The sequence below is a fragment of the Sorex fumeus genome, unplaced genomic scaffold (assembly GCF_029834395.1).
Source record: "Sorex fumeus unplaced genomic scaffold, SorFum_2.1 ptg000072l, whole genome shotgun sequence".
NCBI classification, from domain to species: domain Eukaryota; kingdom Metazoa; phylum Chordata; class Mammalia; order Eulipotyphla; family Soricidae; genus Sorex; species Sorex fumeus.
In genome coordinates, this window is record NW_026606129.1 from 34,074 (window position 1) to 61,755 (window position 27,682).

Here is a 27,682-nt window from a genome sequence, read left to right on the forward strand (position 1 = left end):
TCCCCTCTGCCCTCTGGCCCCAAATCTGCAGTTGTTTGTCTGTTTGGGATTGAGTTTTTGCACAGGAATGACACTTGGTGGGCTCAGGGGGCTGTGCGGGAGGCTGGGGGTCGCACTGGGGGTGGCGAGTGTCAGACTGGCAGCTCTCTGGGCTCCGGAAGCTGCTGTGGTCGCTCCCCTGAGACAGACTCTCTCCTCTGCTCTTCAGAGATTTATCCCTGAGAACGAGTGCGCCTCAGAAGGCCCCACAGTGGGCTCGACAGTCAGGGCCTGGTAGTGGCCGCGGCAGCGTCTGACCACCTGACCATGAGTCTGCTGAGGCCCAGCGGGCTGAAGGCCCCCACCAAGATCCTCAAGCATGGGAGCTGGGCCCTGAAGGCACCCTCGGCCGGTAAGTGCTCTCAGCCCGGGCCAGGGGAGACTCATTCCCACCAGGGAACCCCCTCCCAAGTCCTCGCCCTGGAAGGACTCCCTGAGCTGTAGGCACGTTCATGGCTCTGGGGACAGCTCTCACACAGGAGTGTCACATTCTGTGACTTTAGTGTCACGGCAACTGGTGTCAGCTGAGGCGACCAACACGCTCCCTCCTAACTGCTAGCCCCCTCGCCCGGGCTTGGGGACAGGCTGAGGGAGGTGGACTCACCTGGACTAAAGGGCCTCATTGCCGGCCGTAGCCACAGGACAGTGGGGAGGGCAACCGGCACCCCATGGGACTCTCCAGCCTCAACGTCACATGAGTGACCCTGAGCGCAGAGCCAGAAATAGGCCCTGAGGACTGGCTGGGGTGCTCTCCCCCTAAAAGTAAAAGAAGATGGGCCAGTGGACACAGCAGAAATAAGACACTGGGTTAGAGCTTTCGCCTGGCTTGGTCCGTAGCATCACGGGGTGTGTCCAAAGATTTCCCCTCAGCTGCCCAAATATGACTGTGGCCTGGGATGCTGCAGTAGGTAGGCACGTCCCCTTCATGGTGGGCCCAACCAGGCTTCGCCACAAGCAGCCCCCGGCATTGTCTGGGAGAACCCCAAGCACTGCTGGGTGTCCCTCCCCCCCCCAACCACACTTTAACTGGACCTGGACAGACTCTTCCTGACCCTTCTGACCCTTCTGACCCTTTCTGCTGTTCCAGCGGCTGCTCCCGTTGAGAAGTCCGTGCCTGGGGAGAAAACCCCCAGCGCCTTCTCCTCGGAGACGCAGGAGGAGTTTGTGGACGACTTCCAGGTGGGGGAACGAGTCTGGGTGAAGGGGAACAAGCCTGGATTCATCCAGTTCCTCGGGGAGACCCAGTTTGCCCCTGGTCAGTGGGCCGGGATCGTCTTGGACGAGCCCATCGGCAAGAACGACGGCTCGGTGGCGGGTGTGCGCTACTTCCAGTGCGAGCCGCTGAAGGGCATCTTCACCCGGCCGTCCAAGCTGAGCAGGAACTGGCAGGCTGAAGATGAGACCAACGGCCTGCAGCCAGCGCCTGCTGCCCCGGCCACACCGCCCCGGTCGGCCTCCCCGGCCCCTGCCGCCGCCCCAAAGGCGCCCCAGCCCTCCACAAAGGAGGCACCGGCCGCCCCTCACATCAGCAACCTGACCAGGACGGCCAGCGAGTCCATCTCCAACCTCTCAGAGGCTGGCTCCCTCAAGAACGGGGAGCAGGAGCTGAAGCTCGGGGACCGGGTGCTGGTGAGTGCCGAGGGCAGCGGTCGCGGGTGGGTGTCCATTTGCCTGTCTGGTCCATCAGCTTTTGCAGACTCGCGGTTTGGGTGGAAGCATGAGCAGCCGGGACGCCTGGTCCTGCAGTTTCCAGCATGATGGATGCGTGCAGGGATTCTGCCAGTTTTACCAGTTTAGCCAAAACAGGGTGGAGGGGTCATGCCGTGGGGAGGCCGCGTGCTTTGCATGCCTCTGACCCGGGCTTTAAGTCTTGGTCCCATGTACAGTCCCCCAAGCACATCCCGTAGTGATCCCTGAGCACCAAACCAGAAGTAAGCCCTGAGCACTCTGACTCTGACTCAAAAAACAAACCAACGAACAAAGTTGGAAATCGGTTCCATTGCTCTGGTTTCTGATGGTCGTGTTTGGGGCTTCACAGGGCTCACCCCGAGCCGCTCTGGGCCATTCAGTGCCCAGCTGTGCGCAAGCCCTGAGCCGTCTCTCCAGACGTGTGTGGTTTGGTGTTTGGGCCACACCTGGCCGTGCTCAGGGCTTCCTCCTGGTGCTGAACTCAGGGATCTGGTAGGGCTCAGGGGACCAACTGGGGTGTCGGGGATGGACCCTGGGTAGGCCACGGGTAGGGACCCGTCTCCGGAACATTCTCAAGAGTATGTTTTGCTGTCTTGGTTGCTTGATCTTCAGACTCAGCACCTGCTCTTGTGTTTCTCTGAGCAGCTCCTGGAAGCCCTTTGGTGGGGGCGAGGGGGCACCCCCGTGAGATGAGTTTTGGGTGGGGGTCACCAAGTCCCTGCACATGGCATCCTCAGTCCACCCCAAGCCCATTCCTCTGCACAGGTCCCCTAAGCAGAGGCGCTTGGCTGTAGACAACTGTTCTCCCCCAGCAGAAGCACTCAATAACACTTTCAGAACCCGTGGGAAGCGGCCGGGAAAAGTCCCCTTGGGCACCTCTGAGGCGGGCGGCTCTGACCAGACAGACTGGGGGCTGGCCCGGAGCCAGTGGCTTCCCGGGGACCACAGGGATGGCCATCGCCAGACCGGTGTCAGAGCTGTGGAGGCCGGAGAGGAGAGCTGTGAGGAGACCTGCCTGCAGGCGCAGGGTGGCCCTCGGAGGGTCCTGGAGGGTCACGGTCAGGGTTCAGGGATGGCCAAAGAGTAACACGGGGAGGGAATTGGAGCTGGAGGAGACACACGGTTTAAAGACTGTTTGGGGGGGGCTGGAGCAGTAGAACAGCAGAGAGGGTGTTTGCCTTGCACTCAGCAAACCCGGGTTCCCCGGTATCCCATAGGGACCCCAAGCATCGCAGGAATGATTCCTGAATGCAGAGCCGGGACTCACCCCTCAGCATCGCCAGGTATGACCCAAAGACCCAAAGAAGAAAAAAGACTTTTTTTTTTAACTTGCATTCACAACCGTCCACACCCGGACACAGGGACACCAGTGTCGTTGGAACAAGGGAGCGGGGACACCGCCACTGGCTCTGCGGTGAATAACTCTGATCAGTTATTCATTTATTGGTGGTGGTGCTCAGGGCTGAGTCCTGGCCCTGTGCTCAGGGACCACATCCAGGCAGGTGTGTGCAAGGCCAACGCCCTGCCCTCTGTCTATGCTGTTTCATCGCTCCATACCTCAGCTAGAGCACGCCTTTCAAAAAAAAGTTTTTGGGGGTTTTTTTGGGGGACCACAACCAGCATAATGGCTGTTTTCTGAAAGAAGAAGGGGAAAAAAGAAAACCCAAACACTTTCTTTGGTCTTTTTCCTAATTCAAGGAAGGTTTGCTTGGCACTCCACGGCCTAACGCAGCCGTGGTCAGGAGGCCGTGGCGAGTGGAGGCTGGACTCGGGGCACTGAGGCGAAGCTCCCGTGCAGGGCTGGCGCCCTCCCAGCTCTCCAAAGGGCCTCCTGCCCTTTGCCCCATTCTTCCCTGCGCACAGGAAGTCCAGGTTCTGCGCCAGCTGGCCCCGATGTTTACGGGACTGACCTCCGAGGAGCCCTTTGAAGGCTCTGACGTGGCTGTTCCAGCCTCCAGGCCTGTGGAAGACGGTCCCCTGCCCCCGGCACTCCCTGTCACTGGCAGTGGACAGACTGCCCCCATGCTTGTGCTACTTTGGTTCTCTCTGGAGACTCAGGGACACTTAGTGGGGTCACTGGAAATGCCTGGCTCTGACCTCAAGTCCCGTCTGTGCTCGCAAGTAGGCAGGGGTAGCAGAGCGGGACAGTCCGTTGCTCTGGTCAGTCTTATGGTGTCTCAGAGCGGGAGGTCACTCTGTCCGTCCTGTGGCGTCTCAGAGCCCAACCGTGAAGAGTTTCTCCGGGCTGATGTGCGGTGGTTCTCCTGGCCTTGGGAGATCACTTTCCCTTCTCTCCAGCTGAGCTCTGACAGAATGTTCTGGAGACAGGCTTGCAGCAGTTTTGGGCAGATGATATTTCCAGGATATGATGTCAGGTTCTTGAGAGAATTGACTGACTTCCAGTTGTGCTGTTAGAGGACGCTGTTTCCGGGTCGGGGACGGCATGTTCTGTGCCAAATTCTTCACCGATGACCAGCTGTGAGACAGGAACTTTGCAGCCTCTTCTCAGCCCAGGGCCGCCACCACAGCCACCTTTCTCTTGTTCTTTTATTCCTTGTCACACTCACAGTGCCCAGGGCCCACGCCTGGCCACGGAGGCTGTGCCAGGGCCTTTGCAGATGGCACTTCAGGACTCGCAGAGACAGTCCTGGGTGACGCTGCTACCCCTCATGCTGCGAGTGACCCCCGAGCACGTGAACCCAGTCCTACCCCAGACCCGAAAAAAGAAAACCGCGCTCTCGGGCATTATTAGTTGAGGTTTCTCTCTCTCTCTCTCTCTCTCTCTCTCTCTCTCTCTCTCTCTCTCTCTCTCTCTCTCTCTCCCCTTTCTGTTTTGACTTTTTGGTTTTGGGGCCACTCCTGGCAGTGCTTATGGGTCACTCAGGCTTTGCACTGAGGAATCACTCTTGGCGGGCTAGGGGGACCATCTGTTTTCTCTGTTTTGCTCTGCATCCCGGGGGCCAAGCATCAAGCCAAGGCATAGTGAAGGAGAACTGGAAAATTGAAGTCCGCTAAGATATGAGAACAGTCATTTTCCTTTAGCTGGTTTCTGGCTTAATTGTTCTCCAGCGGTGGGGTTGCCACGGCTCCGCTCCCACACCCGCGGGGCAGCGACCCCCTCGCCACACCAGGTGGCTGGCCTGGGTCAGAGATTCCCAGGGGTGTGCTCAGCCAGGCCACCAGTGACAGCGAGTGGGTGTGAACGCCGCTGCCTTGCATGGACACTGAGCAGCAGCGTCTGCTCACTCTGTAGGGGTTGCAGGGGGAAGTGGCACCTTGACCTTTGGGGTTTCTTAAGGAAATCCCTACTCAAAGCCAGAATGTTCCTTCTTGGGGGTGGGGGCGCTGTGCACAGTCCAGGGTGTCTGACCTGCGTCCCTCCGACAGGTGGGAGGCGTGAAGGCCGGTGTGGTGCGCTTTCTTGGGGAGACCAACTTCGCTAAGGGGGATTGGTGTGGTGTGGAGCTGGACAAGCCGCTGGGCAAGAACGATGGCGCTGTGGCCGGAACTAGGTGGGTCCTCCTGCCCCCCCCAGACAGCCTGGGGCAGTGCACGGTGCCCGGGAGGCGCTGAGGGGACTGCAGGCCACTTCACTTGGTTCTTAGGCGGGGCCGCTTCCGGTGGCACTCGGGGACCCTGCAGGGATGTGGGTACAGCCTGGGGCTCCCACATGCAGCTGTGCTCAGCCCGCAGGAACCCCCTGCTGTCGCCCTTCAGATGCCGGGGAGGCTGCTTGGAATCGCCCTTGGTTTGCGTGGTGGATGTGGGCGGCGTGCGAGGGAGTGTGTGTGTGAATGTATGAATGTGTGTGCTTCGGAGTTTGGGTATGTATGTAGGAGGGTGTGTGTATGTGAGCGTGTGAGTGTGGGGCTGTGAGAGTGTTGGTGAGGGCATGAGCATGTGAGTGTTGGTGGGGATGTGAGCATGTTTGTGAGGGAATGAGAGTGTGTCATTGTTGGTTTGAGAGCGTGCAAGTGTTGGTTGGGTGTGCGTGTGTGTGACTGTGGGGCTGTGGGAGTGTTTGTTGGGGTTTGAGTGTGAGTGTGTTTTTGTTGGGGTGTGAGTTGTTTGTGAGTGTGGGACGTTGGGAGTGTGGGAGTGTTGGTTGGGGTGTGAATGTGTGGGAGTGTGGGAATATCGGTTGGGGTGTGAGTGTGTGTGTTAGTTGGGGTGTGAGTGTGTGAGTGTGGGGCTGTGGGAGGGTATGAGTGCTTGTTGGGGAGTAAGTGTGTGTGAGTGAGGGGCTGAGGAAATGTGGGAGTGTTTGTTGGGGTGTGGATATGTATGTATGAGGGGTGTGTATATGAGTGTGTGACTGTGGGGCTGTGGGCTGTGGGAGTGTTGGTTGGGATGTGAGCGTGAGTATGACTGTGTTGGGGTGTGAGTGTGTGGGAGTGTGGGGCTGTGGGAGCGTGTTAGTTTGTGGGGGTGTGAGACTGTGGGACTCAGTGGACTCCTCGGTCGGCGCCTGTCTCTCTTGCCAAAGGTGTTTTTTGTCCCTCCCCTCCTCGTGGTCCGCAGGTACTTCCAGTGTCAGCCCAAGTGTGGCTTGTTTGTTCGCATTCACAAAGTCACCAAGATCGGCTTCCCCTCCACGACACCGGCCAAGGCCAAGGCAGCCCCCGTGAGGCGTGTGATGGCCACCACCCCCGCCAGCCTGAAGTGCCACCCGTCGGCCTCCTCGCTCAGCTCTGTGAGCTCCGTGGCCTCATCCGTGAGCAGCAGGCCCAGCCACACGGGACTAGTAAGCAGCCCCCTCCCCGCCCTGTGCGATGCTCAGGCCCCCACAGACTCCCAGGCCCCAGGGGCGAGAGGCGGAGCAGGACCGGGTGGGCTGAGCAGCTCCCGGGGGCAGGCAAGTGGCTTCCCAGCCACCACCGGTGACAGGAGCAGGGATGGGCCTTTCCTCCGGTGCTCAGGGCTCAGGCCGCCGTAGGGATGAAGTGGGGGAGCTGAAGGGGTCATCGGAGGGTCAGACCAGGACCCAGAGACTCTGGGGAACGCTTGGCGCTTGGCGTTGCTTGTTTGCTCTCTCCGTCCCTCCCTGCTCCCTCCTGTCCCTCTGCACCCCTGTCGACATGCAGAGGGGCCTCGACTTCTGTCCATTGCGGGGCCACAAGTCAAAGCTGGGGCCTCGTGGCTTCTCCCCTCACGTATCTCTGAGTCCTAAACACTAAAGTGTGTCCGAATATGCAAGGGTGTCCTGAGATATTGTCCACAGGGAAATGGGCCCACAATGGAGATGTGTCCCGGGGGGCTGGATTTGCTGGGGGCTGCGCTTCCTGCCACCTCCTCTGCTCCCTGCATTGACCCTCGTTGCGGAAGAGGAGGGAGTGAGTGTGTGTGCAACAGAAGATACAAAACAGATGACACGGGAATGGGAGCCAGGAGGCCACGCACCGTGGGCACAGGCCTGGGGCCAGTCCTGTCTCGCTCGACCACCACCAGGTTACCCTGCCCTGCCTCCATCCTCACGTCCGACTCCTCCTTCCCCTCGACTCGCCATTCAGGAGGGGAGCAGACTCAGAAGCCCCTCTCCTTCCCTCGCGAGCCAGCCCATTTGTGGAATTTGGTTTTGTTTTTCTGCTTGACTGTGGGCCACACCCTGCAGTGCTTCAAGGGGCCGTTTGCAGTGCTGGGGTTGAGCCGGGGCCTCCCACATCCGAGCAAGAGCCCCACGCCTGAGCCGTATCTCCAGCCTCCGCCCGCTGTCTTGCTTTGTTCTGTTCTGGGGTCACACCTGGCAGAGCCCAGGGCTTTCTCCCGCCTCTGTGCTCGGGATTATTCCTGGCGGGCCTCCGGGATTGAGCCTGTGCAGCGCTGGGGCTTCGCTCTCCATCTCTTTGTCCCCTGCCTTGCAGATCTTTACGCAGGGTGGAGCTTACTCCTACACTGCACATCACCGTTAGCGTCTATGACAGGACTATAGAATGAGTCTGTGTGACTTCATGGAAGTATACCTCGACAACATAATTCCATACGTGCACACACAAGCGATCACACACACACAGCCACTCATACATGTACACGTAGTGCATACCGTATATACACAGGCTGATGGGTATATACACACAGGCACGTACATGCATAAACACAACGCGCACACGCACACAGGTGTGTGTAGACATGCCCACAGGAGCATACATGCACGCATACATACATGCACACAGGTCCGTGCGTGCCCTGTGGGAGCCTCCCGGTTCGCGTGTTGGCTGAGTTGCTCTTCTGAGGTACCAGGCTCCCACAGAGGGGCTGGCCTTGCTGGCATGGAGCCTGGGGCCTCACACACCATGCGCAGGGCAGAGGCTTTGGCATCAACATCCTGAGTTCAGTTCGTGGCCCCGACCTTGCCCAGCCCCTCAGCGCCCGCCTCCCCCCATGCCAGGGGTGCTGCTTTCTCCCTGCTCCAGCGCCTGAACCTCACAGTCTCATCTCCATGGTTTGCTTAAAGCCCTTCCCTCCCGTGCTGGTTTCCTCAGGGAGTTGTCTCGGACCCAGGAAGCGCATGCGTCCGGCCTGCCCCACCCGCTCAGGCCAGGAGGCTCAGGGAACACCGCCGCCCGCCTTTCCTAGTTTTTATTTTTGCTCTTTGATTTTGGGGCTCACCTGACAGTGCTCAGGGACTCCAGGCGTGGTGCTTGGGGGCTGCTTCCGGTGGAGGGGGTTTGAGCCCAGGTCTTGGTGCGAGACCCCCAAGGCTGCCAAGCTCTTCCCAGCCACCTCACGAAATCCGAGTTGACTGCAGTTCCTGGGAGCACTGCACATGGCTGAACCCGAGAGCTCGTGTGCTCCTAGAAATTTTATTTGTTTATTATTTGGTTTTGGGGCCACACTCAGGGGTGCTCAGGGCTTATTCCTGGCTCTCTGGTCTTGGGGTCACTCCTGACAGTGCTGGATCTTGAACCTCTGAAAGCACCTTCCACCCCCCCCCCAAAAAAAAAACTCTTTGGCCCTGGGGACAGCATTTAATCTGACCAATATACTTTAAGTGTATTGGGGAGTCACGGCCAGATCCTTACGCAGAGGCAAGGATGAGCTGCTCCCCGGACAGAAACAGGTAGCTCGAGAGCTCCCAGCAGGCAAAGCAGCAGTGGACAGCCTGGGCCCTGCTGGGCCCGTCGGTCAGGAGGCAATTGGCAGCAGCTCAGATGACGCAGGGAAGCGGCAAGAGCAGGGCGATGGGTCAGGCGTGGCCGGGCAGAAGGATCGGACGTCCTCGGCCACCCCCGCCCCAGCCCCCACCACCGTGTGCCTGAAGAATGAAGACCAGGTCCCGCTGTGTCCCCGCCTGCAGGGGCCGTTGTGCCGCAAGGAAACTGGGTCTGCAGAGCGACCATGAGCAACCACGAGCCCAGGACAGAACGGACAGGACCCCCGGTCCCCGCGGCCTTCCAGCCCACCCCCTCCCCTCCTCACTGTCTTTGCCTCTTCTCTCCTTCCTTTTGTGCTTGGTCTTCCCCTGAGCTGCCCTTGCTGTCCTGCTCGCTGGGCGTGAGCCGTCACACATTCTCACCCACCACTTGTTCCTTTTTTTCCTGGATTTTGGGCCACCCCCCAGCAATGCTCAGGACTTACTCCGGGCTCTGCACTCAGGACTCACTCCTGGTGGGCTCGGGACCCTATGGGGTGGGTACCTGGGATCCAGCTCGGGTCAGTGGCGTGCAAGGCCAGCGCCTTCCCCGCAAGTTTACCATTCTAGCCTCTCATCCCCCCTTTCGAAGGCAGATGGCACAGGGGTCTATTATGGGGTCACACCCAGTGACCCTCAGGTGCACGGGGCCATTCCCAGAGACAAGAGTCTCTGGTTCCTGCTGTTCAGGCCTGGGGCGTGTGCTGGGGAGAGCGAGGTGAGCTGGAAGGAAGAGGAAGAGAGAAGGGCCAGGCTGCCCTGGGGAGACCCTGACGGACGGACGTGCAAGGCTGAAGATGCTGGAGCCGGCCTCAAGCTCAAGCCAAGGGCTCAGCCTTAAGGAAGCTCAGGCCAGAGCGGGCTGTGGAGGGGGCTGCCTCCGGCTCTGCAGAAGAGTCTCTGGATTCCCACGAGGCCTGAGGTCAGTGGAGCCCAGGTCCCGTCCAAGGATCTTCGGGAAGGTTTCAAGACGCTTCTGCTGAGAGTCAGTGGCCCATATGCACGGATGCAGTGCTCCTCCATCTGCTTTGCTGAAGATAGCCACATGCATGCCCGCGTCCGCCGCCCCCACCCCCTTCACGTCTCTTTTTCCTTTCCAGTTGCCGGTAACTTCCTCCCGCTGCGCCCGCAAGATCTCCGGCACCACCGCCTTCCAGGAGGCGCTGAAGGAGAAGCAGCAGCACATTGAGCAGCTGCTGGCCGAGCGAGACCTGGAGCGGGTGGAGGTGGCCAAGGCCACGAGCCATGTGGGGGAGATAGAGCAGGAGCTGGCCCTGGCCGGGATGGGCACAACCAGGTGACGTCTGTGCAGACGGCAGTGCCGGGTCCGAGAGACGCCTGCAGCAGAGGCTGGGCGCGAGCTTGGTGCAGGCGGTGCAGGGAGAGGCCGTGGGTCCCCGTCTGCCGTCGTTGCGGTGGCGTCCGCCACGTGGTTTGATCGCATGCACCTTCTGCTCGCCCCGTGGGGGTTCAGGGAGCGCCGAGTTGTCCCCGCCGGTGCTTTCGTGCTGTGTTTCCCTTCCCGCCTTCCAGAAATGCTGCATCTTAGGTGGGAGACGCGTTCAGCATGCTGCGGTGGCAGGTGGCGGTGCCAGCCCACAGAGGGCTGTCGGGGGCGGGCGAGGACACTCACGCGCAGTTGCCTCCACAGCACATCCTGGAGCTGGAGGCCAAGATGGACGAGCTGCGGGCCATGCTGGAAGCGAGCGACTGGGAGAAGGTGGAGCTGCTGAACCAGCTGGAGGAGGAGAAGAGGTGAGGCCGTGCCAGGAGCTGGGGGGCTGCCTCGGGTGGGGTGCTCCTGGCCTTCCAGGGCTGTGAGAACCACAAACCAGCGGGTGCCCAGTCCTAAGAGTGGCCTCATTGGGGGGGGATGGGGGGAGCTCACTGGAGCCCAGCCACCCCCGGCCCTCCCTGCAGTGTCCACGTGGCCTGGTGTTCAGGAGACCTGTGCTGGCTGGCTGGGAACTGTCGTATCCCAGTGGGGCCCTGTGGGAGTCCCTGGGGTTAAGTCCTGGGCAGGAGGAAACCTGCAGCATCCATGGGGCACGGCAGCAGACAGGCAGGGCTCAGGCCAGGCTGCAGACAGACGGACATGGGGTGCCGGCCAAGACCGTCTTCTCAGATGGGCTCCTGGCAGTGTGGTGCCCAGGGGCACTGCCAGTGCCCGGCTCAGCCCCTCAGCTCCACATGCTGAACTCACCACGTCCCCTGGGAGCCCCTCCTACCCCCCGCCCTGGCCCCGAGTCATTTGCTGCTTCTCTCCCAGGGGCTCAGTTGTTGTCCCGATGCGGGGACAGGCGCTGGCTGGGAGGGACTGGCATGCGCACCTGGTCAGTCTCTAACCACCTCTGTTAGCTGCGAGGCAGAAAAGGCTGATATGACAGTGCGCCTGGCGTTGGCTCGACAGAGCTTCCTCCTGTAGCCTGCGGGTACCACCCAGTGCTCGCAGCCGAGGGGACTCGCTGACTTTCTTTTTTTTTTTTGGGTCAACCCAGTGATGCTCAGGGGTTACTCCTGCCTCGGCACTCAGGAATTACTCCTGGCATTGCTCAGGTCCGAATTGAACCCGGGTCGGCCACGTGCAAGACAAATGCCCTGCCCGCTGTACTCTCGCTCTGGCCCTCGCTGACTCTCTCAGCCCTCCTGTGTGTGGAGGCGGGGGCTGGGTCAGGCGTGCATCTACAGGATGGTGGCCCTCATGGGGGGCAGCAGTGACACCCCTCACAACTCTCCCTCTCCCCAACAGGAAAGTGGAGGACCTCCAGTTCCGAGTCGAAGAGGAGTCCATCACCAAAGGCGACCTGGAGGTAAAGCCCGGGCAGGTCAAGAGGCTTGCAGGGTGCAGGCAAGGATGCGGGGTGGCCGGGCCGACCCCGCCGGGACCACTTCTGCTGGAGACTCCAAATCAGACAGGGATACCTGGTGTCATGCACCTGGCAGGGCCCGGCGGAGGCACCTCTGCTCCTTGGGGCCGGAGGCTGCTGTTGATGAGCGTTTTTCTCTCGTTCTGACAGTTGGGTCTACGCCTTTGCCTCAGCTTTAATTTTCAGTCGAGCAGCACAAATCAAATCCTTTAGAACCCCAGTTTTTTTAAGTAGGCGGGGGTCACACCCACCACCTGGCCCCCTGGCGCCATGTAATCCCATCAGCGGCCAAGACTCAGAGACTATAAAATCCAGATCCCAGAACCGCGCGGCCGCGCGACATCTTATCAGAACTTTTGTTTTTTGACACCTTATTGTCTCATTCCTATTTTGGACAAACTTGCAGGCTATCGAATGTAGCCTGCCCACAGGGCAGAGTCTGGCAAACTCCCTGTGGCGTACCCAATATGCCAAATACCAGTAACAATGATGGGTCTCATTCTCCTAAATAGCCTTGAATATAATCTCACGGCTAGGATGAAAGAGACGTTACTGGGGCCTGCTCGAGGCAATCGACGAATAACAGGATGATGAAATGAAAAAAATGAAATTCCGTAAAACAAGAAAAAGCAAACAGTCAGTTTGCAAAAGAATAATTTCTATTTCTGCTTCTTTTCCTTCCTGTTTTAAGTTCATGGAAATTTTGTTTTCCCACCAGAAGGAGGTGAAGGCCCTGCAGGCGGCCTCCGAGAAGCTCGCCAAGGAGAACGAGTGGGGGAGGACCAAGCTGGACCACGCAAACGAGGACAACACGGACGTGATCGCCCCGTGGAAGTCCAAGCTGGAGACAGCCATCGCCCCGCACCAACAGGCCATGGGCGAGCCGAAGGCGTTCGTGAGCCGGGGCGTGGGTGCCGAGGCGGCTGAGCTGGCCGAGCTCAAGATGCAGATGGAGAGGCTGCAGTTCGAGTCCCAGCAGGAGGTGGAGAACGTGAAGGCCCAGCAGGTGGCTGAGCGTGCGGCACACGCCTCTGAGCTGCAGACGCTCAGGTCGCGGCTGGTCAGGATGGCCCAGGAGCAGAAGAACAGCCTGGAGGCCGCGCGGGCCAAGCTCGACCAGACCGAGGACCAGCACCTGGTGGAGATGGAGGACACCCTGAACAAGCTGCAGGAGGCGGAGACAAAGGTAAAGCACCTGGAGGGGTTGCGGGCCATGTGTAGTCAGCAAGCCCAGGCCCTGGCCGACGCCACGGCGCAGCTGGAGGCCACCCAGGAGAAGCTCTTGCAGCTCGATGGGCTCCGGAAGGCCAGTTCCGAGGTAAATTGGGAATGGAGAAGCTCAGGCAGCAGCTCCAGGTGGCTGAGCGGCAGATTCAGGAGTTAGAGAATGCAAAGTGGGCTGAGAGCGGCAGGTTGGTACCCGGGCGCCCTCGCCCACTTCCACGCTCGCTCCCTGCATGCTGTGTGTCAGTCTGCTTGCCGCCGTGTTCTGGCTTGGTGGTGACAGGTCTCCCAGTCACGTCCCGTGCGGTTCCCTCTGATGGGACTGAGAACGTGTCGGCACGATTCTGGGGCTGTCATTGGTCCCCAGTTCCCGGATGCCGTGCTAGCCTTGGCCCCGGCTAATCGGGCCCGTCTGGGGTCTTTCTGAAACTGAGAACTCTTCACAAGGCCAGTGAGAAAACAAGATAGGAGCCCCCAAAGCAAACCTCGGCCCCCCCGCCTTGGGCCCCCTGTGTACTCGCCAAGTCCGCCCAGACCCTTGGGCTCGAGTCTGGCCGCAGGAGTCTTTCCCTGACCTTGCTGACCACTTGCTCGTGTGACTGGCTTTGCCATCCTGTCCCCGAGGCGCCTCAGTTTCCAGCTCGTGCTCAATGCCTCTGAGCCTCTGCGCTCCCTCAGGGCTGGTGATGTGGTCCATCTTGGTATTTCTCATTGCCGGCCCCTCCCTGCCTGCAGCACAAGCCCCCGCCCAGCCCTGCAGAGATTTCATCCCTTTCAGTCTCTAAGGGGTGCTTGGGCCAAGTCCGCCTTCCATCATGGCCTCCTGTTGACTGCGGGCATGGACTCTCATGGTAGCCCTGACCCTGCGGAAGGACAAGACAGTGAGATCTGGGCCAAGCCGAGGAAGCTGCAGTTCTCACCAAGGAGCCCCGAGAAATGCCCTTTTCCTCCTATAGGATTGTGGTGGCAGAGACATGCCCTCCCAGCCGCCCCCCTCTCCCCCTTTCTCCCCCCTCCAGGCGCTGGGCGCTTTGTTGGAGAAACTTCTCTGTTGGCCAAGATGGAAGGGCTGTGGGATTTGTAGACAGGAGTGACAGACATAACAGAAGGACCCAGAGATTCCCGGGAGTTCCTCTCAGGACTCAGGACTCCTTAGCTGGCATTCCGGAAACACCGGCTGAAACAAACGGAATCAATTCCTAGGACACAGCAGGGGATAGTTGAGCCACTTGTTCGCATCAAGATGTAACAAACGTCAAGTTCTGGTGACTGCTGCCTAGTGGATTAGAGGTTCTTCATTTTAAATTTCATATTGAAACCCCTCAAACTTTTAAAGTCACAGACAAGAAACTACAAGAAAGTAAATCTTGGGGGCCAGAGTGATAGTACAGTGGGAAGGGCATTTGCCTTGCACACGGCCTAAGTGAGTTCGATCTCCAGCATCCCATAGGGTCACTGTCATTGTCACTGTCCTCCCGTTGTTCATCGATTAGCTCGAGCAGGCCAAAAAAAAAAAAAGATAAACCTTTTCTTCCCTCCCTCCCCTCCCTTTCTCTTTCTTCCCTGTTTCCTCCCTCCCTCCTTCGTATCCTTAGCCTCCCTCCTCCCTTGCTTACTTCCTTCTTCCTCGCCAAGCCATGCTCTCGGCTCTGGGGTCCTCCCACCCAGCAGTAGCTGGTCTTTTCAGCTTGTGGACCGATCTCAGGCTCGCCCAGTGGTGCTGCAGTTCAAACTCGGGCCTGGTGTGTACTCCAGCCCTTTGTGCCGTCTCCCCGCCCCTTGAAAGTCAGTCTTTCTCATAGGCTTTCTTATTTTCTGGTCACTCCAAATGTAGGTCTAGAAAATGCCTCTGTTTGAGCCATTTTCAATAACCACTAGACAGTCATCACCAGAACTGATGGCGCCAAGGCCTTGGCTTTGAGAGCTTCAGGCAATCACGCTCACCTCACGCCTCTGTTCTTCGGGGTTGTGTTGGGTCATGGGCTTCTCATATGTGCTTTCTGTTTTGTTTTCCCCTTCCTGTTCCTGTTCGTATTTTTGGTCCATTCACTCCATCCTTGTCACTCTGGTAGGCCGAGAGCCTGGCCGAGGAGCTGCAGGGGAAGGAGCTAGCGCTTCGTAGTCTTCAGGAGAACTTGAACGAAGTCAATCGAGTGAAGGAGGCTTTGGAGAAAGAGCTTCGGAGTTTGGTGAGTACCAGGGGAGTCGGACGCTGATCTTTACCTTGCTGAGGGTAAAGCGAAGCCTCCTCAGGCGAGCTCGGCCCCTATCGCCTCTGAGGCTCATGAGCGTGTCAGCTCGAAAGCCCCAGGGACTGCGCGAGCCCCCATTGGGGCAGCAAAGGTAGGTGCGCTGCTCTGTCCCCGCTGTGCCCGTCTCCTCTGCCTGATCAGTGAGTGGCCAGCAATGCTCCCGGAGTGCCGGGCTCCTTCCTCCACTCAGCAGCGCCTCAGGCTCCTCTCCCGTGCCCCTGCCCCCTCGGCTCTGTCTCCCCTGGCAGCCGGGAGCACTGGGGGCTCACATCAAGGGGAGGGGGTGAGAGACATGCACTGGGAAGGCCGCTTTTCTGGAACCTTCCAGACACCTTCCTGCACTGGATCAAAGTGTGTTTTCTGGTTTTCTTTTTAGGATTTTTTTTTTGTGTGTGTGTGTTTGTTTTTTTGTGTGTGTGAGTTTGGGGTAGATTATTTTTGTTTTCTGGGGTTTTTTTGTTCCTGTTGTAGTTCTTGTTGTTTTTTGTCTTTTTGTCACAGTTGGGGGTGTTCAGGGGTCACTCCTGGCTCTGCACTCAGGAATTACTACTGATGGTGCATCCCCTATGGGATGCTGGGGATCAAAGCCGGGTCATCCTTGTGCAAGACAAACACCCTCCCCGCTGGGTGATTGCTCTGGCCCTTGGGTGTGTGTGTGTGTGTGTATATATATATATATATATATATATATATATATATATTTTTTGATGGTGGTTGTGGGGGACTAGTGCCATGCCTGTCAGTCCTTGGAGGCGACTCCTGGCTTTGTGCTCAGGATATTCCTGTTAGTGCCGGGATTCAGACCAGAGCCAAGTGGCCTTACTCAGTGCTCTCTCTCTCCCAGCCCCCAGATGATCACCATGTTTATTGGGGCTCCCCCCAAACTCGGTGGTACTCCTGGCTCAGGGTCTAACCGGCTGGTTGTTCTCGGGCGCCTGGACCCTGTGCCAGCCCTTCAGCCCCCAATATCTATGTTCTAAGTGCAAGTTCATTTTCATGAACATTGTGTGTGTGTGCTGGTGAGCAGAGCAGAGTCGCCCGTGTGTGTGCGGGTATGTTTATGTGTTTGTGTGCGTTGTGTGTGTGTGTATGTGTGTGCGCGCGTGTGTGCTGGGGGCAGGCAGGAGGCCTGCGGCTGATGGTGGCCCCCGGCTCCCCGCAGGGGGAGAAGGTGGACGTGAGCCGCAGCCAGTCCCAGGCTCTGCAGGCCGAGCACGCCAAGTCCACCACGGAGAGCCAGGCGCAGCACGAGGAGGCGCTGCAGGCCCTGCAGAAGCTGCTGCTGCAGGCGGAGGAGAAGCTGCAGGCGGTGCAGGCGGAGAACGGGAGCCTGCTGCGGGAGGTGGCCGAGCTGAAGACGCAAGCCGACAAGGCCAAGGTGTGTGGGCGCAGGGCCGCCGTCTCGGGGTCGGGCTCTGTTGGGGGCCTCGGCCTGCAGCCTCAGACACTTCCTCCGCCCGTTGGCGCCTGTGAGAGCCGGAAGGGGGTTGCTCCCGGGGCGCCCGGCAGAGCACATAGAAGCCCAGGGACCCCAGCTTGGGCTGTCCGTTTTGTTTTTAGCTTGCTCAGTAAGTTCAGGCCTTCGTGTTTTCACTTGATTGCTCAAACGCATTTTTTAGTGTATCAGAGAAATGTTAAGGTTCGAAGCTCAGTGGGGAGAAATAGAGCGGCTGGAACTAGTGCAGTGAGAGGGCACTTGCTGTGCACGTGACCCACCGGGGGATCCCCAGCATCCCCCAGGGTCCCCCAAGCACCCAGGAGGAAGTCGTGACCTCTGCCGGGTGTGAACCCCAAAACAAAAAGGAAAATAATGTACACACACATATATGTGTGTACATACATAACATGTACATATGTGTACATCTTTATATCCATATAATAAGTGTATTTTAATTCATATGTACATATTTTGATACATTTTTAGTTTTCCACGCTTGGTCCCATGTATAGTTTATACATATATGTGTATGCCTATACATATATGTGCTTGTATGTATATGTGTGTGTATACATATCTATAAGCCAATGCAAAGAAAACGGAAGCGAGCTTACATCAGAGGAAACCAGGGCTGCTGAGTGGCGGCCATGGCCCGCGTGTGTGTTGGTGCCCGGCCTCTTTCCACCACGCACCAGAGCCAGGGCTACGTCTCCTCTCTGGACCACCTGCACAGCCCAGTTCTGTGGCCAGCAGCCTCGTGTGCATGCTCAGGTCAGCCCCATTCCGGTAACATGACCCTCAGCGGTCAGCTGCCCAGCACACGCCAGTAGCCCGCTGTGGCTCATGGCTGCTGAGCTGGACAGAGAAGATAGCCCTTGCTGCAGAAAGTTCTGGAAAGTACATGGCAGTTAAACTATGGTGTGCATTGAGACTCAGAAACGAAAACGCACAACCCGTTGCTGACGGGCAGGGAGAGCAGGTGAGGGAGACCCTGGCCCGTGTGCGGCCACTCCTCCTGGAGCCTCTGGGCCCCTCCCAAATTACTGCAAACACTGCCTCCCATTGTTCATCGATTTGCTCGAGCGGGCCCACTAATGTCTCCATTTTGAGACTTGTTGTTACTGTGTTTGGCAAGCAAAACCTGTTGGCTTCAGTCTCCAAAGCTTGGTGGATTAGTCTGGATTTTCTATAAAGTGTATAACTTTTGGGACTAAGTCCATTTCCTGCCTCTGTTTGTCCCTGTGAAAATCGTTTGACCAGCAGTGGTTGTTTTGCCTTCCCCTTCTGCACAAAGTTCAAAAACAAAATACTTTTTGTAGTTCTTTGAATTGTACTGAAAACTAGTTTTTTAATGCATCCCTTCTATGACAGTGATGGATTTTATAATAGAATAATTGAAGTGGGGGGAAAAAATCTTATGCCCCAACGTCAAGATCCAACTGTACTTAAACCTTCCGGGGAGCTGTCAGGAATAATTTCAGACGGCATTTCAAAAATAAAATGGCTGATAGTAGAATGGGTAGTGCTGCCTTGTACTCGGCCAACCCGGGTTGATCCCCAGCATCCCGTATGGTCCTCCGGCCCTGCCAGCAGTGATCCCTGAGCACAGAACCCTGAGCGAGCCCGGAACACCTCCAGGTGTGGGGCCCCCATCCACAAAAAAGGCAGGTAGATATGTTGACCCTGTGAAGCTAACTGTTTGAGCCTCTCCATCCTGCGTGTGTGTGCGTGTGTGTGTGTGTGAGTGTGTGAGTGTGTGAGTGTGTGCGCGCGCGCATATACACGTGTGTGCAGGTAAGACTACTCTGCCATTTTCATTTCTGGTATTTAGGCCACATTAAGTGCTTGGCTTGCTTGTGCCTGCTTGATCTCATTCTTGTTTCCATTCTTCCCCGCTTTTGTTTCTGTAGTCATTAACTTACCTAATAACATCAGAGGAAATTGAGCTGATGTCGGAGGATCGCAGGGCCCTGAGGTCAGAGAATCAATTGCTGGCGAAGGAGAAGCTCTCTCTGAAGTCAGAGAGAGAGTCATTGCTATTGAAGTTGAAGGAAGCGGAGGCCAAAAACTCTTCGCTGCGGGAAGAGCAGAGGAAGCTCTGGCTGTTGAACCAAGCGATTCTTTTCGATAAAGAGAAGGTCATCGAGGCCAGGCAGGCCGCAGAGAAGCTCTGGCAGGAGGAGCGGCTCGGCCGAGAAGCCCTCCAGGCGGAGAAAGAGAAAGTGCTGGAAGAGGGCAGGGCAGTGCAGGAGGAGCTCCAGAGGGTGCGCGCGGAGAACGACGCCCTGCAGGTCGCCAAGGTGGGGCTGCAGGCCCTGGTGGAGGAGCTGCAGATGAGCAAGAGCGGCCTGGTGGCCGAGTGTAAGAAGGGCCTGGAGGAGAGGGGCCAGCTGGAGGAGCATGTCAAGAAGCTGGTTCTGGAGAACCTATCCCTGGCCAAGGACAAGGACAACATCATCCAGAAGCTGCAGTGCTCCTACGAGGAGCTGGCTCGGGATCAGAAGTCGCTGGTGCAAGAGATCGAGGAGCTCACGGCCGAGAAGAAGTCGGCCCTCGAGAAGCAGTCGGCCCTCGAGGCGGCGCTGCAGGAGGCCCGGGACGCGGCCCGCAGCCTGGAGAAGACACACGCCAGTATGCTGCAGGCAAAGGAGGCGCTTGACGCCGAGTGGCAGGAGGAGTGCCAGCGGCTGGCGGAGGACAGGCTCGCGGCACAGCAGGCCCTGGTGCAGGAGCGGGAGGCCCGCGCCCAGGAGACCCAGGCGGCCGCCCACGAGGCCAGCCAGCTGCGAGGCCGCCTGGCTCTGCTGGAGCAGGAGGTGGAGGAGCTGCGGGCGCATGCCCAGGGGTTGCAGGCCGAGCACCTGGACCTGCTGGAGAGGAAGGCACGGTCAGACCAGAAGGTGGCCGAGATCCTGCGGGAGAAGGAGCAGCTGGCCGGCAGTTACTTCCTCCTCCAGAACGAGGTCAGTCGGCTGGCCCAGACCAGCAGCCACGTCTCGGCCAACCTTCTGGAGGCCCAGAAGGAGAACCGCCTGCTGAGAAAGGACAAGATCAGGCTCGCCGTTAAAATCAGAGAGCTCGAGACGCTGCCGTCATTTACGGTAAAGTGGAGCAGGCCCGACCCCCGTTGGCCCCGGGCACCCCCTTGTAGCGGTTAAGAGGATTGCTCTTCGTCGGCACAAGGAGCGGTGGATCCCCACGGAACCCGTGTGTCACGGGCTGTTTGCTGCGGGCGCAGGGACAGCTCGTCACCACGTGCCTGCTGACCTCTAGGACAAGGCATAAGCTGTGAATAAAACCAAAAAGAACAGTATGTTCATATCCGGGGGGAGTTCTCACGGAAGATTGCACTGTGGCTCTTCAAGACATAAGGGAAGGCATGAGAGAGGCACTGAGTTGTAAAGTAAAGCGGTGTCTTCCGGGGGGACTTTGAGCGGTTGCCCTGAGTCTGCTCACTTGGGACTCGGGGGTGCCATGTGCCACCAGCAGTGTGCCCGGTGCAGGGCAGCCTGGACTCGAGGGTGCCTGGTGCCGGGCAGGTGTTCTCTCTTCCCAGCTGACTCAGGGTTTGCCTTTCTCCCACTCCCACACCTGTGCTCACGGCTCACATCTCCTCTCCTTCCTTTCCCCCCTGCCCCCAACGCTTTCCAACCAGGCCTGCTTAGCTGTCCGCTCATGTCATTTTTATTCTGTGTGAGGAATGGAGGCTCTTGGGAGCACTAGGCTGTTTCGGGGCATCAGTCTTGCCGCTGAGCGGTTTAGACGTGAGTCCCCGCGGGGTGAGCGGCGCCCAGCGGGGGCCGGAACCACTGTGGCAGGTTTGTGTGGCGTTTCGCGCTGTGCTCTGCCACTGCGGCCAACCCCTCCCTGCCCCCCCCCCCCCCCCCCCCCGCGTGGCTCAACGAGGTTTCTCTCTCCAGGCTGTGCAGAAAGCGGAAGATGCCAGGCATTTTATGGAACAACTGTCCCAAGAGAAGACAGAGACCCTGGCCTCCCTGGAGGACACCAGGAACACCAATGCAAACTTGCAGAATGAGGTGGGTGATGGTGGTGACCAGGGCGTGTAGGCCCGGCCTCAGCCTTGAGAGAAACCATATCCTGGGCCAGAGTGATAGCACAGCGGGGAGGGCGTTTGACTTACACACGCCAGACCCAGGTTCAATCCCCGGCATCCCATATGGTCCCCTGAGCACTGCCAGGAGTAATTGGTCCCTGGTTCTCGCATGGGACAGGAGGGGAAGTGTACCCCTGCGTGACCCCTGTAAGACCCCTGGGGAGGTGCTGCGCGGAGTGACCACACAGGATCCGGGGGACATGGGGCGGCCTGGCGAGATCACTGAACAGCTGACCACTCCCAGACTGCTCGGAGGAGCAATGAGCCCGGCAGGGACTGGACGCCCCAGTTAGCTCGCCCAGAGCCTGGGCCGGGACAGGAAGAGAAGCCACATGTGTTGACATACGCAGCGTCTCAAGGCTCTTTGATGACTGTGAGAAGGCCAGCCACTGCCCTCTGACCACACAGCCCCACTTTCCTGGGCTCGAGTGACTGCTGATGGCCTGGGCTGCTCCTCCCCGCCAGGAGTGATCCCTGAGAACAGAGCCAGGGCTTAGTCCCCACCCCACCAAACAAACCAAACTGACTACCGACAAAGGTTATAGATAAGCATGTATAAATACACAGACATGTACCTATGTATATATGCGTGTGTGCTTCAAAAGAGTCGGGGAATATCTACCATTTAAGATATCCGAGAATGGGGCCGGAGCTATAGCACAGCAGGTAGGGTGTTTGCCTTGCACGTGGCCAACCCAGGTTCCATCCCTGGCATCTTATATGGTCCCCGAAGCACAGCCAGGAGTAATTCCGGAGTGCAGAGCCAGGAGTCACTCCTGAGCAACTCCCGGTTCTGACCCCAAAATCCCCCCTCCCAAATTAATTGATGAATTAAAATAACAGAAGCCAAAAAGAAGGAAGCTGAGGAAGAAGGGACTGTGCTCACCTGGCACCCGTGAGAACCAGGGCCCGGGCACCTGCTGCCAGAACCCCACCCCCACACGCTCCCAGCACAAGAGGTGATGCTTACGGAGTGAAAGGCCCCATGGACAAGGACACATCCCTTCAGTCAAGGGGTCACGTCCTTGCCAGAGCCGAGAAGCCAGACCCCTCCACTGCCCTTACTCCTGCTGCTCTCCCAGAACCTGGGCTTCGGGCTCCCATCAAATTGGCAAATCTTCACTTTGACAGAGTCGAACACCACTTTGGAGGGCCTCCTTCCCATCAGGAAGGTCCCGTCGCAAACGGAAACGTCCACCAACATGTGGCTGTCCCGGCCACCTTGCGCATGCTCTGGGCGCAGAGCTGGGGAGTCTGGTCCTCTGGGCCACCTTCCTGCTTCTTGCTCCTGTCGAGGGAGACAGCTGGGTGGGGTCCTCTGGGGTGTGCACACTTTGCTGCAGACCCCAGTGCCCGCACCTACCATCAGCAGGCTCAGGTCTGGCCTGCGGCAGGAGTCAGTCTTGGGGCCTCCTTGATATCTCTCCTTCCCCAACCTCTTCCATCACACCCGGGCCTGCAGCGCTTTATAGTTTGAATCCTCTCCGAGGAAGGGGACCATCTGGGTCCCCGTGCCCTGTGGAGTTTCCGCACACCCTCACTTCCTGCACTTCTGTACTTAACAGCCAGTGGCCCTGGACGGCACATGTGGGCTGAAGTGAACTTTACATGTGGGCTGTGGACGTGGACCCTGCATGGGCTTGTTGGGAACTGAACATTTCCATGTTTTTTTTGGTTTTTTTTTTCAGCTGGAGGAAGGGAGATCTGTGTTTCTTGGCTCCAGTGTGGGGGGGCCTGGGCACTCTCAGAGACATGTCATCAGAACTTGCCCTGAGGGAGAAAAAGAATCAGTCTGTTTTTCTGGTTTTCTTTCTTCTTTCTTTGGGGGCCACACCTGGCGATACTCCGGGCTTCCTCCTGGCTCTGCACTCAGGAATCACTCCTGGCTGCTCTCCGCTGGCCCCTGTGGGATGCCAGGGATCAAACCTGGGTTGGCTGCGTGCGAGGCAAGCACCTTTCCCGCTGTGCTATCACTCAGACCCAAACCTGCCAGTTTTTAAATGAAACATGAATGTTTGTGCCTACAGTCATGCTTGCTTTTGTAAAGTGGGATTTTTCCCCCCGTGGATTTTAAAGAAGTGAGTCTGTCTTTGTAGGAGAGGGAAGGCCCTCTTGACTCCCTGCTCTGAGAGGAACCGAGGGGGCCCAACATGTCCTCCTGGGGTCTTCCCTGGGGCACCCGGGAGCTTGCGCTCAGGAAGGGAAAGGGGAGCTCTGACTGCCTCCAACCCTGGGGCGGGGACTGAAAGTGGGGCCCAGCCTCCTCTGTGGCGGGCTCCGATGGCTCCCGCAGATGGCTCACCGTCTCACGCTCTCCTTTACCACAGATTGATTTCCTGAATTCCGTGATTGTGGACCTCCAAAGAAAGAATCGGGACCTCAACAATAAAGTGGAGATGATGTCCGAGGCCACTCTCCAGGAAGGGGGACGACCTCAACAACTGAACAATTACGAAAACAACAGTTTCGGCCCGGCCACCCCATTCTCTGCACTGTGCAGAAATCTACAGCAGTTGATGGATGACATAACAGTCTACTTGTGAAACACCTAAAATGACCAATTTACTGTTTTTATAAGCTTTACTTTTTTTGACTGTGCGGTTAGATGATGTATGATGAGAAATTCAACATTAATTCTTTTGGATTTTCTTATCACTAAAAAATTAAATGAAGGACCTCAACCATCAGAAGTTTATCATCCAGTTTGAATCTATTTTTTTTCACTTGAATGTTTTCTAGTTCTGTAAAAAGTGATAAATAATGTACCATCCAGGCTACATGTATAATAAGAACTTCTATCATTGTATATATGCTTTTGATGTATTTTCCTCTGGAGATTATCAACTGTCTGACAAGTGAAAGATCTGTATCAATTGAAATTTTTAGTAATAACCATTCTTGAAATTGTTTCACAAACTATGTAAAGCAGTATTAAAATTTGAGCAAACAAGTGTCCTATATCTACTTAATAAAATTATTTCTTTTTGCCAGTGATAACTGATTATGCTCAGGTTCATTTATAAAAGATTTTTGGCTAACAATCAAGAATTATAGAGTCAAATAAGTCAAACAGTTTCTACAATGGAATTCTGATACACCAATTTCTTTTTGTTTCTTTATGTTTGTGCCACACCTGGTGATGTCTTAGGGCTTATTCATGGCTCTGCACTCAGGAATCACTCCTGACAGTGCTTGGGCAGACTATATGGAATGTCAGGGATTGAAGCCAGATTGGCCAAAGCAAATGCCCTACCAGCTGCACTATTGCTCTGGGCCTGTGAACCATTTTCTTAAAAGCGTTTATCTTGGGCTAAAGAGATAGTGCAGTGAGTAGGGTACTTGCATGTGGCTGATCTGGGTTCGATGGCAGGAATCCCATCCAGTCATCTGTGCCCTGGCAGGAGCAATCTCTAAGTGCAGAGGCAGGAGTAAACCCTAAGAAGCACTGGGTTGGGGGTATGGTGCCACCAGCAGGTCAGTCTGTACCTGTGAGGCGAGTGCATCAGCAGCCTGATGGCGCCTTCAGACTTCCAGGTACCCCCAAATTGCTGCCGTGCGTTTGGCCAGACCCCAAAAACTTGAGGCAGAGTTGACCAAGAAAGTAAACAGGTAAAAGATATGTGGGAGATACACCCACAAACCACCTCCAGTTCAGCTATATAATTGGAGGCATGGCCTCTCTGGTTCCTGATTGAACTGCTTAATGGCCATGATTCCAGAGACTCAGAAACAAGTCTCGAAACCCAACGACTTTTGGCAGAAATGTGTCCAGTCCCTGCAGTAAGTTAGAGGCGCTGGGCCACCCCAGGTGGGAATAGATTTTGTGCCTTGGCCTGTTCCCCCTGGCAGCCCGCTGGCCGCCATCCTCCAGAGGCCACTGGACAGTCAGATTTAGACCCACAGTGACGAGACACGTAGGGCCTCACGGGATGGGGGTGGAGCTGGCCCTTTCCTAAACAAAAAGATCCCAAGTCGTCACCCACAAATGGCCTCTCTGGCTCCTGATTAAGGTGCTTAACGGCCATGATCCCAGAGACTCAGACACAAATCTCAGAATCCAGTGGCTTTTGGCAGAAATGCATCTGAACCCTGCAGTAGGTTACTGTCGCTGGGCCGTTCCAGGGAGGAAAGGGTGCTATCCCTTCCACCTGCTCCCCCTTGGCGGCTCAGTGGCTGCCATCCTCCAGAGGCCATTGGACAGTCAGGTTTGGGCCCTCAGTGATGAGACATGTGGGGCCTCACGGGATGGGGGTGGGACCAGCCCTTTCCTCCCCATCCCAGCAAGACCCCTAGTCACCGCCCACTAACGGCCTTTCTGGCTCCCGATCAATCTGCTTAACGGCCATGATACCACAGACTCAGGAACAAATCCTGGAACCCAGCAGGTTTTGGGAAGAAATTCCTCCAGATTTAATTGTTAAAATTTTGGAATTTCAAAATCGCACAGCCACTACTACAACCACGTGACATCATATGTTATTCATAACCAGGAATAGAAAACAAATTGTCTACTGTTGCCCTTTCAGCAGCTCTGAGTGTTGGGGTAAAATCCCAAATAATAATGGTGGGTCCAGTGTCAAAATATTGAATGTAATCAAAGTAGAGAGAGCGCAATGTGAAAATCATCTCTCCACAGGTAGGGGGAGGGTGTGGGATGGGGGCATACTGGGGTTTTGAGTGGTGGAGAATGGCACTGGTGAAGGTACGGGTCTTTCATTTTATAACCAAGATTTAAACCCGAAAGCTTTGTAACTGCTCTCATGGTGATTCAATAAATAAAATTATAAAAAATGAAAAAAAAATAGAACAACTGGGTGAGGTTTAAAGGCAAAAAACCCAAAACAAATAAAACCTCTATTGCATTATTGCAAAGCTTCATGACCAATGTAGCCTAAAATGAATACCTTCAGTGATTCTCCATAGCTATTTGACAAGACGAAATTAAAGGGACACCATGCAGTACAGACACCATCAATCCATAAAGTCTGGGAAAGAAACTGGAAGTTGCTATATTAACTCAAAATAAACAGAACCAAAGATGCTTATAAGCACCAACTCCTTTACGTTTGCAGCACATGTGTCCTCAGGTTGATTTTTCTGGAAAAAAAACTTGAGCAAGAACGTTACTTTTAGCCTACATAATTGAATACCTGAAAGATAGCTCCATGACAATTGGGCCCTAGAAAAGCAAGTCCCAGCCCATATCCTGCCCTGCAGCTGCGTCCTGTTGATAGCACCAAGGACCCCCATCTTCTTCTTGTTGCCCCTGGAATTCACTAAATAAGGTCATGGGGCCAGAGAAGGCCTGATTGGCTGCCTGCGTGCAGCATCTAATGTGATCATTCGAAGGTATTGGGTGATTTGTGCGCTGGCTTTTCTGAGACGGCGGGAAGTTGCCCTATAAGAAGCTCCCTCTGAAGAGGCTCGGGGCTCTCAGCCACTGACGGTTTGCGGTCATGCTGTGAGCCCGAGCATGCTCGAATAAACCTCTTGCTTTTGCGTGGACTTGGTCTCTCAGAGTTTTCCTTGACAGGTGAGGCTGTCCTGAGCTCGGACCCTACCAAAGCAGTTTGCAAAAGAATAATTTCTATTTCTGCTTCTTTTCCTTCCTGTTTTAAGTTCATGGAAATTTTGTTTTCCCACCAGAAGGAGGTGAAGGGCCTGCAGGCGGCCTCCAAGAAGCTCGCCAAGGAGAACGAGTGGGGGAGGACCAAGCTGGACCACGCGAACGAGAAGAACACGGACGTGATCGCCCCGTGGAAGTCCAAGCTGGAGACAGCCATCGCCCCACACCAACAGGCCATGGGTGAGCCGAAGGCGTTCGTGAGCCGGGGCGTGGGTGCCGAGGCGGCCGAGCTGGCCGAGCTCAAGATGCAGATGGAGAGGCTGCAGTTCGAGTCCCAGCAGGAGGTGGAGAACTTGAAGGCCCAGCAGGTGGCTGAGCGTGCAGCGCACGCCGTTGAGCTGCAGACGCTCAGGTCGCGGCTGGTCAGGACGGCCCAGGAGCAGAAGAACAGCCTGGAGGCCGCGCGGGCCAAGCTCGACCAGACCGAGGATCAGCACCTGGTGGAGATGGAGGACGCCCGGAACAAGCTGCAGGAGGCGGAGACGAAGGTAAAGCACCTGGAGGGGTTGCGGGCCATGTGTAGTCAGCAAGCCCAGGCCCTGGCCGACACCACGGCGCAGCTGGAGGCCACCCAGGAGAAGCTCTTGCAGCTCGATGGGCTCCGGAAGGCCAGTTCCGAGGTAAATTGGGAATGGAGAAGCTCAGGCAGCAGCTCCAGGTGGCTGAGCGGCAGATTCAGGAGTTAGAGAATGCAAAGTGGGCCGAGAGCGGCAGGTTGGTACCCGGGCGCCCTCGCCCACTTCCACGCTCGCTCCCTGCATGCTGTGTGTCCGTCTGCTCGCCGCCGTGTTCCGGCTTGGTGCTGACAGGTCTCCCGGTCACGTCCCGTGCGGTTCCCTCTGATGGGACTGAGAACGTGTCGGCACGATTCTGGGGCCGTCATTGGTCCCCAGCACCCGGATGCCGTGCTAGCCTTGGCCCCAGCTAATCGGGCCCGTCTGGGGTCTTTCTGAAACTGAGAACTCTTCACAAGGCCAGTGAGAAAACGAGATAGGAGCCCCCAGAGCAAACCTCGGCCCCCCCACCCCCTGCGTACTCGCCGAGTCCGCCCAGACCCTTGGGCTCGAGGCTGGCTGCGAGGGTCTTTCCCTGGCCTTGATGACCACCTGATCGTGTGACTGGCTTTGCCGTCCTCTCCCCGAGGCGCCTCAGTTTCCAGCTGGTGCTCAATGCCTCTGAACCTCTGAGCTCCCTCAGGGCTGGTGACGTGGCCCATCTTGGTATTTCTCATTGCCCGCCCCTCCCTGCCTGCAGCACAAGCCCCCGCCCAGCCCTGCAGAGATTTCATCCCTTTCAGTCTCTAA

General features: G+C 57.0%; 1 protein-coding gene across 1 annotated transcript in view; it reads left to right on the top strand.

The window, feature by feature from the left end:
• Positions 1 to 306: 306 nt before the first annotated feature.
• The window catches only part of LOC130037409 (CAP-Gly domain-containing linker protein 1-like), a gene marked incomplete at its 3' end in the record, with an annotated part of 37,740 nt that continues 10,364 nt past the window's right edge, over positions 307 to 27,682 (top strand). The window contains 11 exon segments of the mRNA XM_056129252.1: positions 307 to 391; positions 1,127 to 1,668; positions 5,116 to 5,240; positions 6,250 to 6,472; positions 9,958 to 10,132; positions 10,135 to 10,154; positions 10,509 to 10,612; positions 11,607 to 11,664; positions 12,440 to 13,037; positions 13,040 to 13,140; positions 15,021 to 15,137. Coding sequence (XP_055985227.1) covers positions 307 to 391; positions 1,127 to 1,668; positions 5,116 to 5,240; positions 6,250 to 6,472; positions 9,958 to 10,132; positions 10,135 to 10,154; positions 10,509 to 10,612; positions 11,607 to 11,664; positions 12,440 to 13,037; positions 13,040 to 13,140; positions 15,021 to 15,137 — 2,148 coding nt within the window.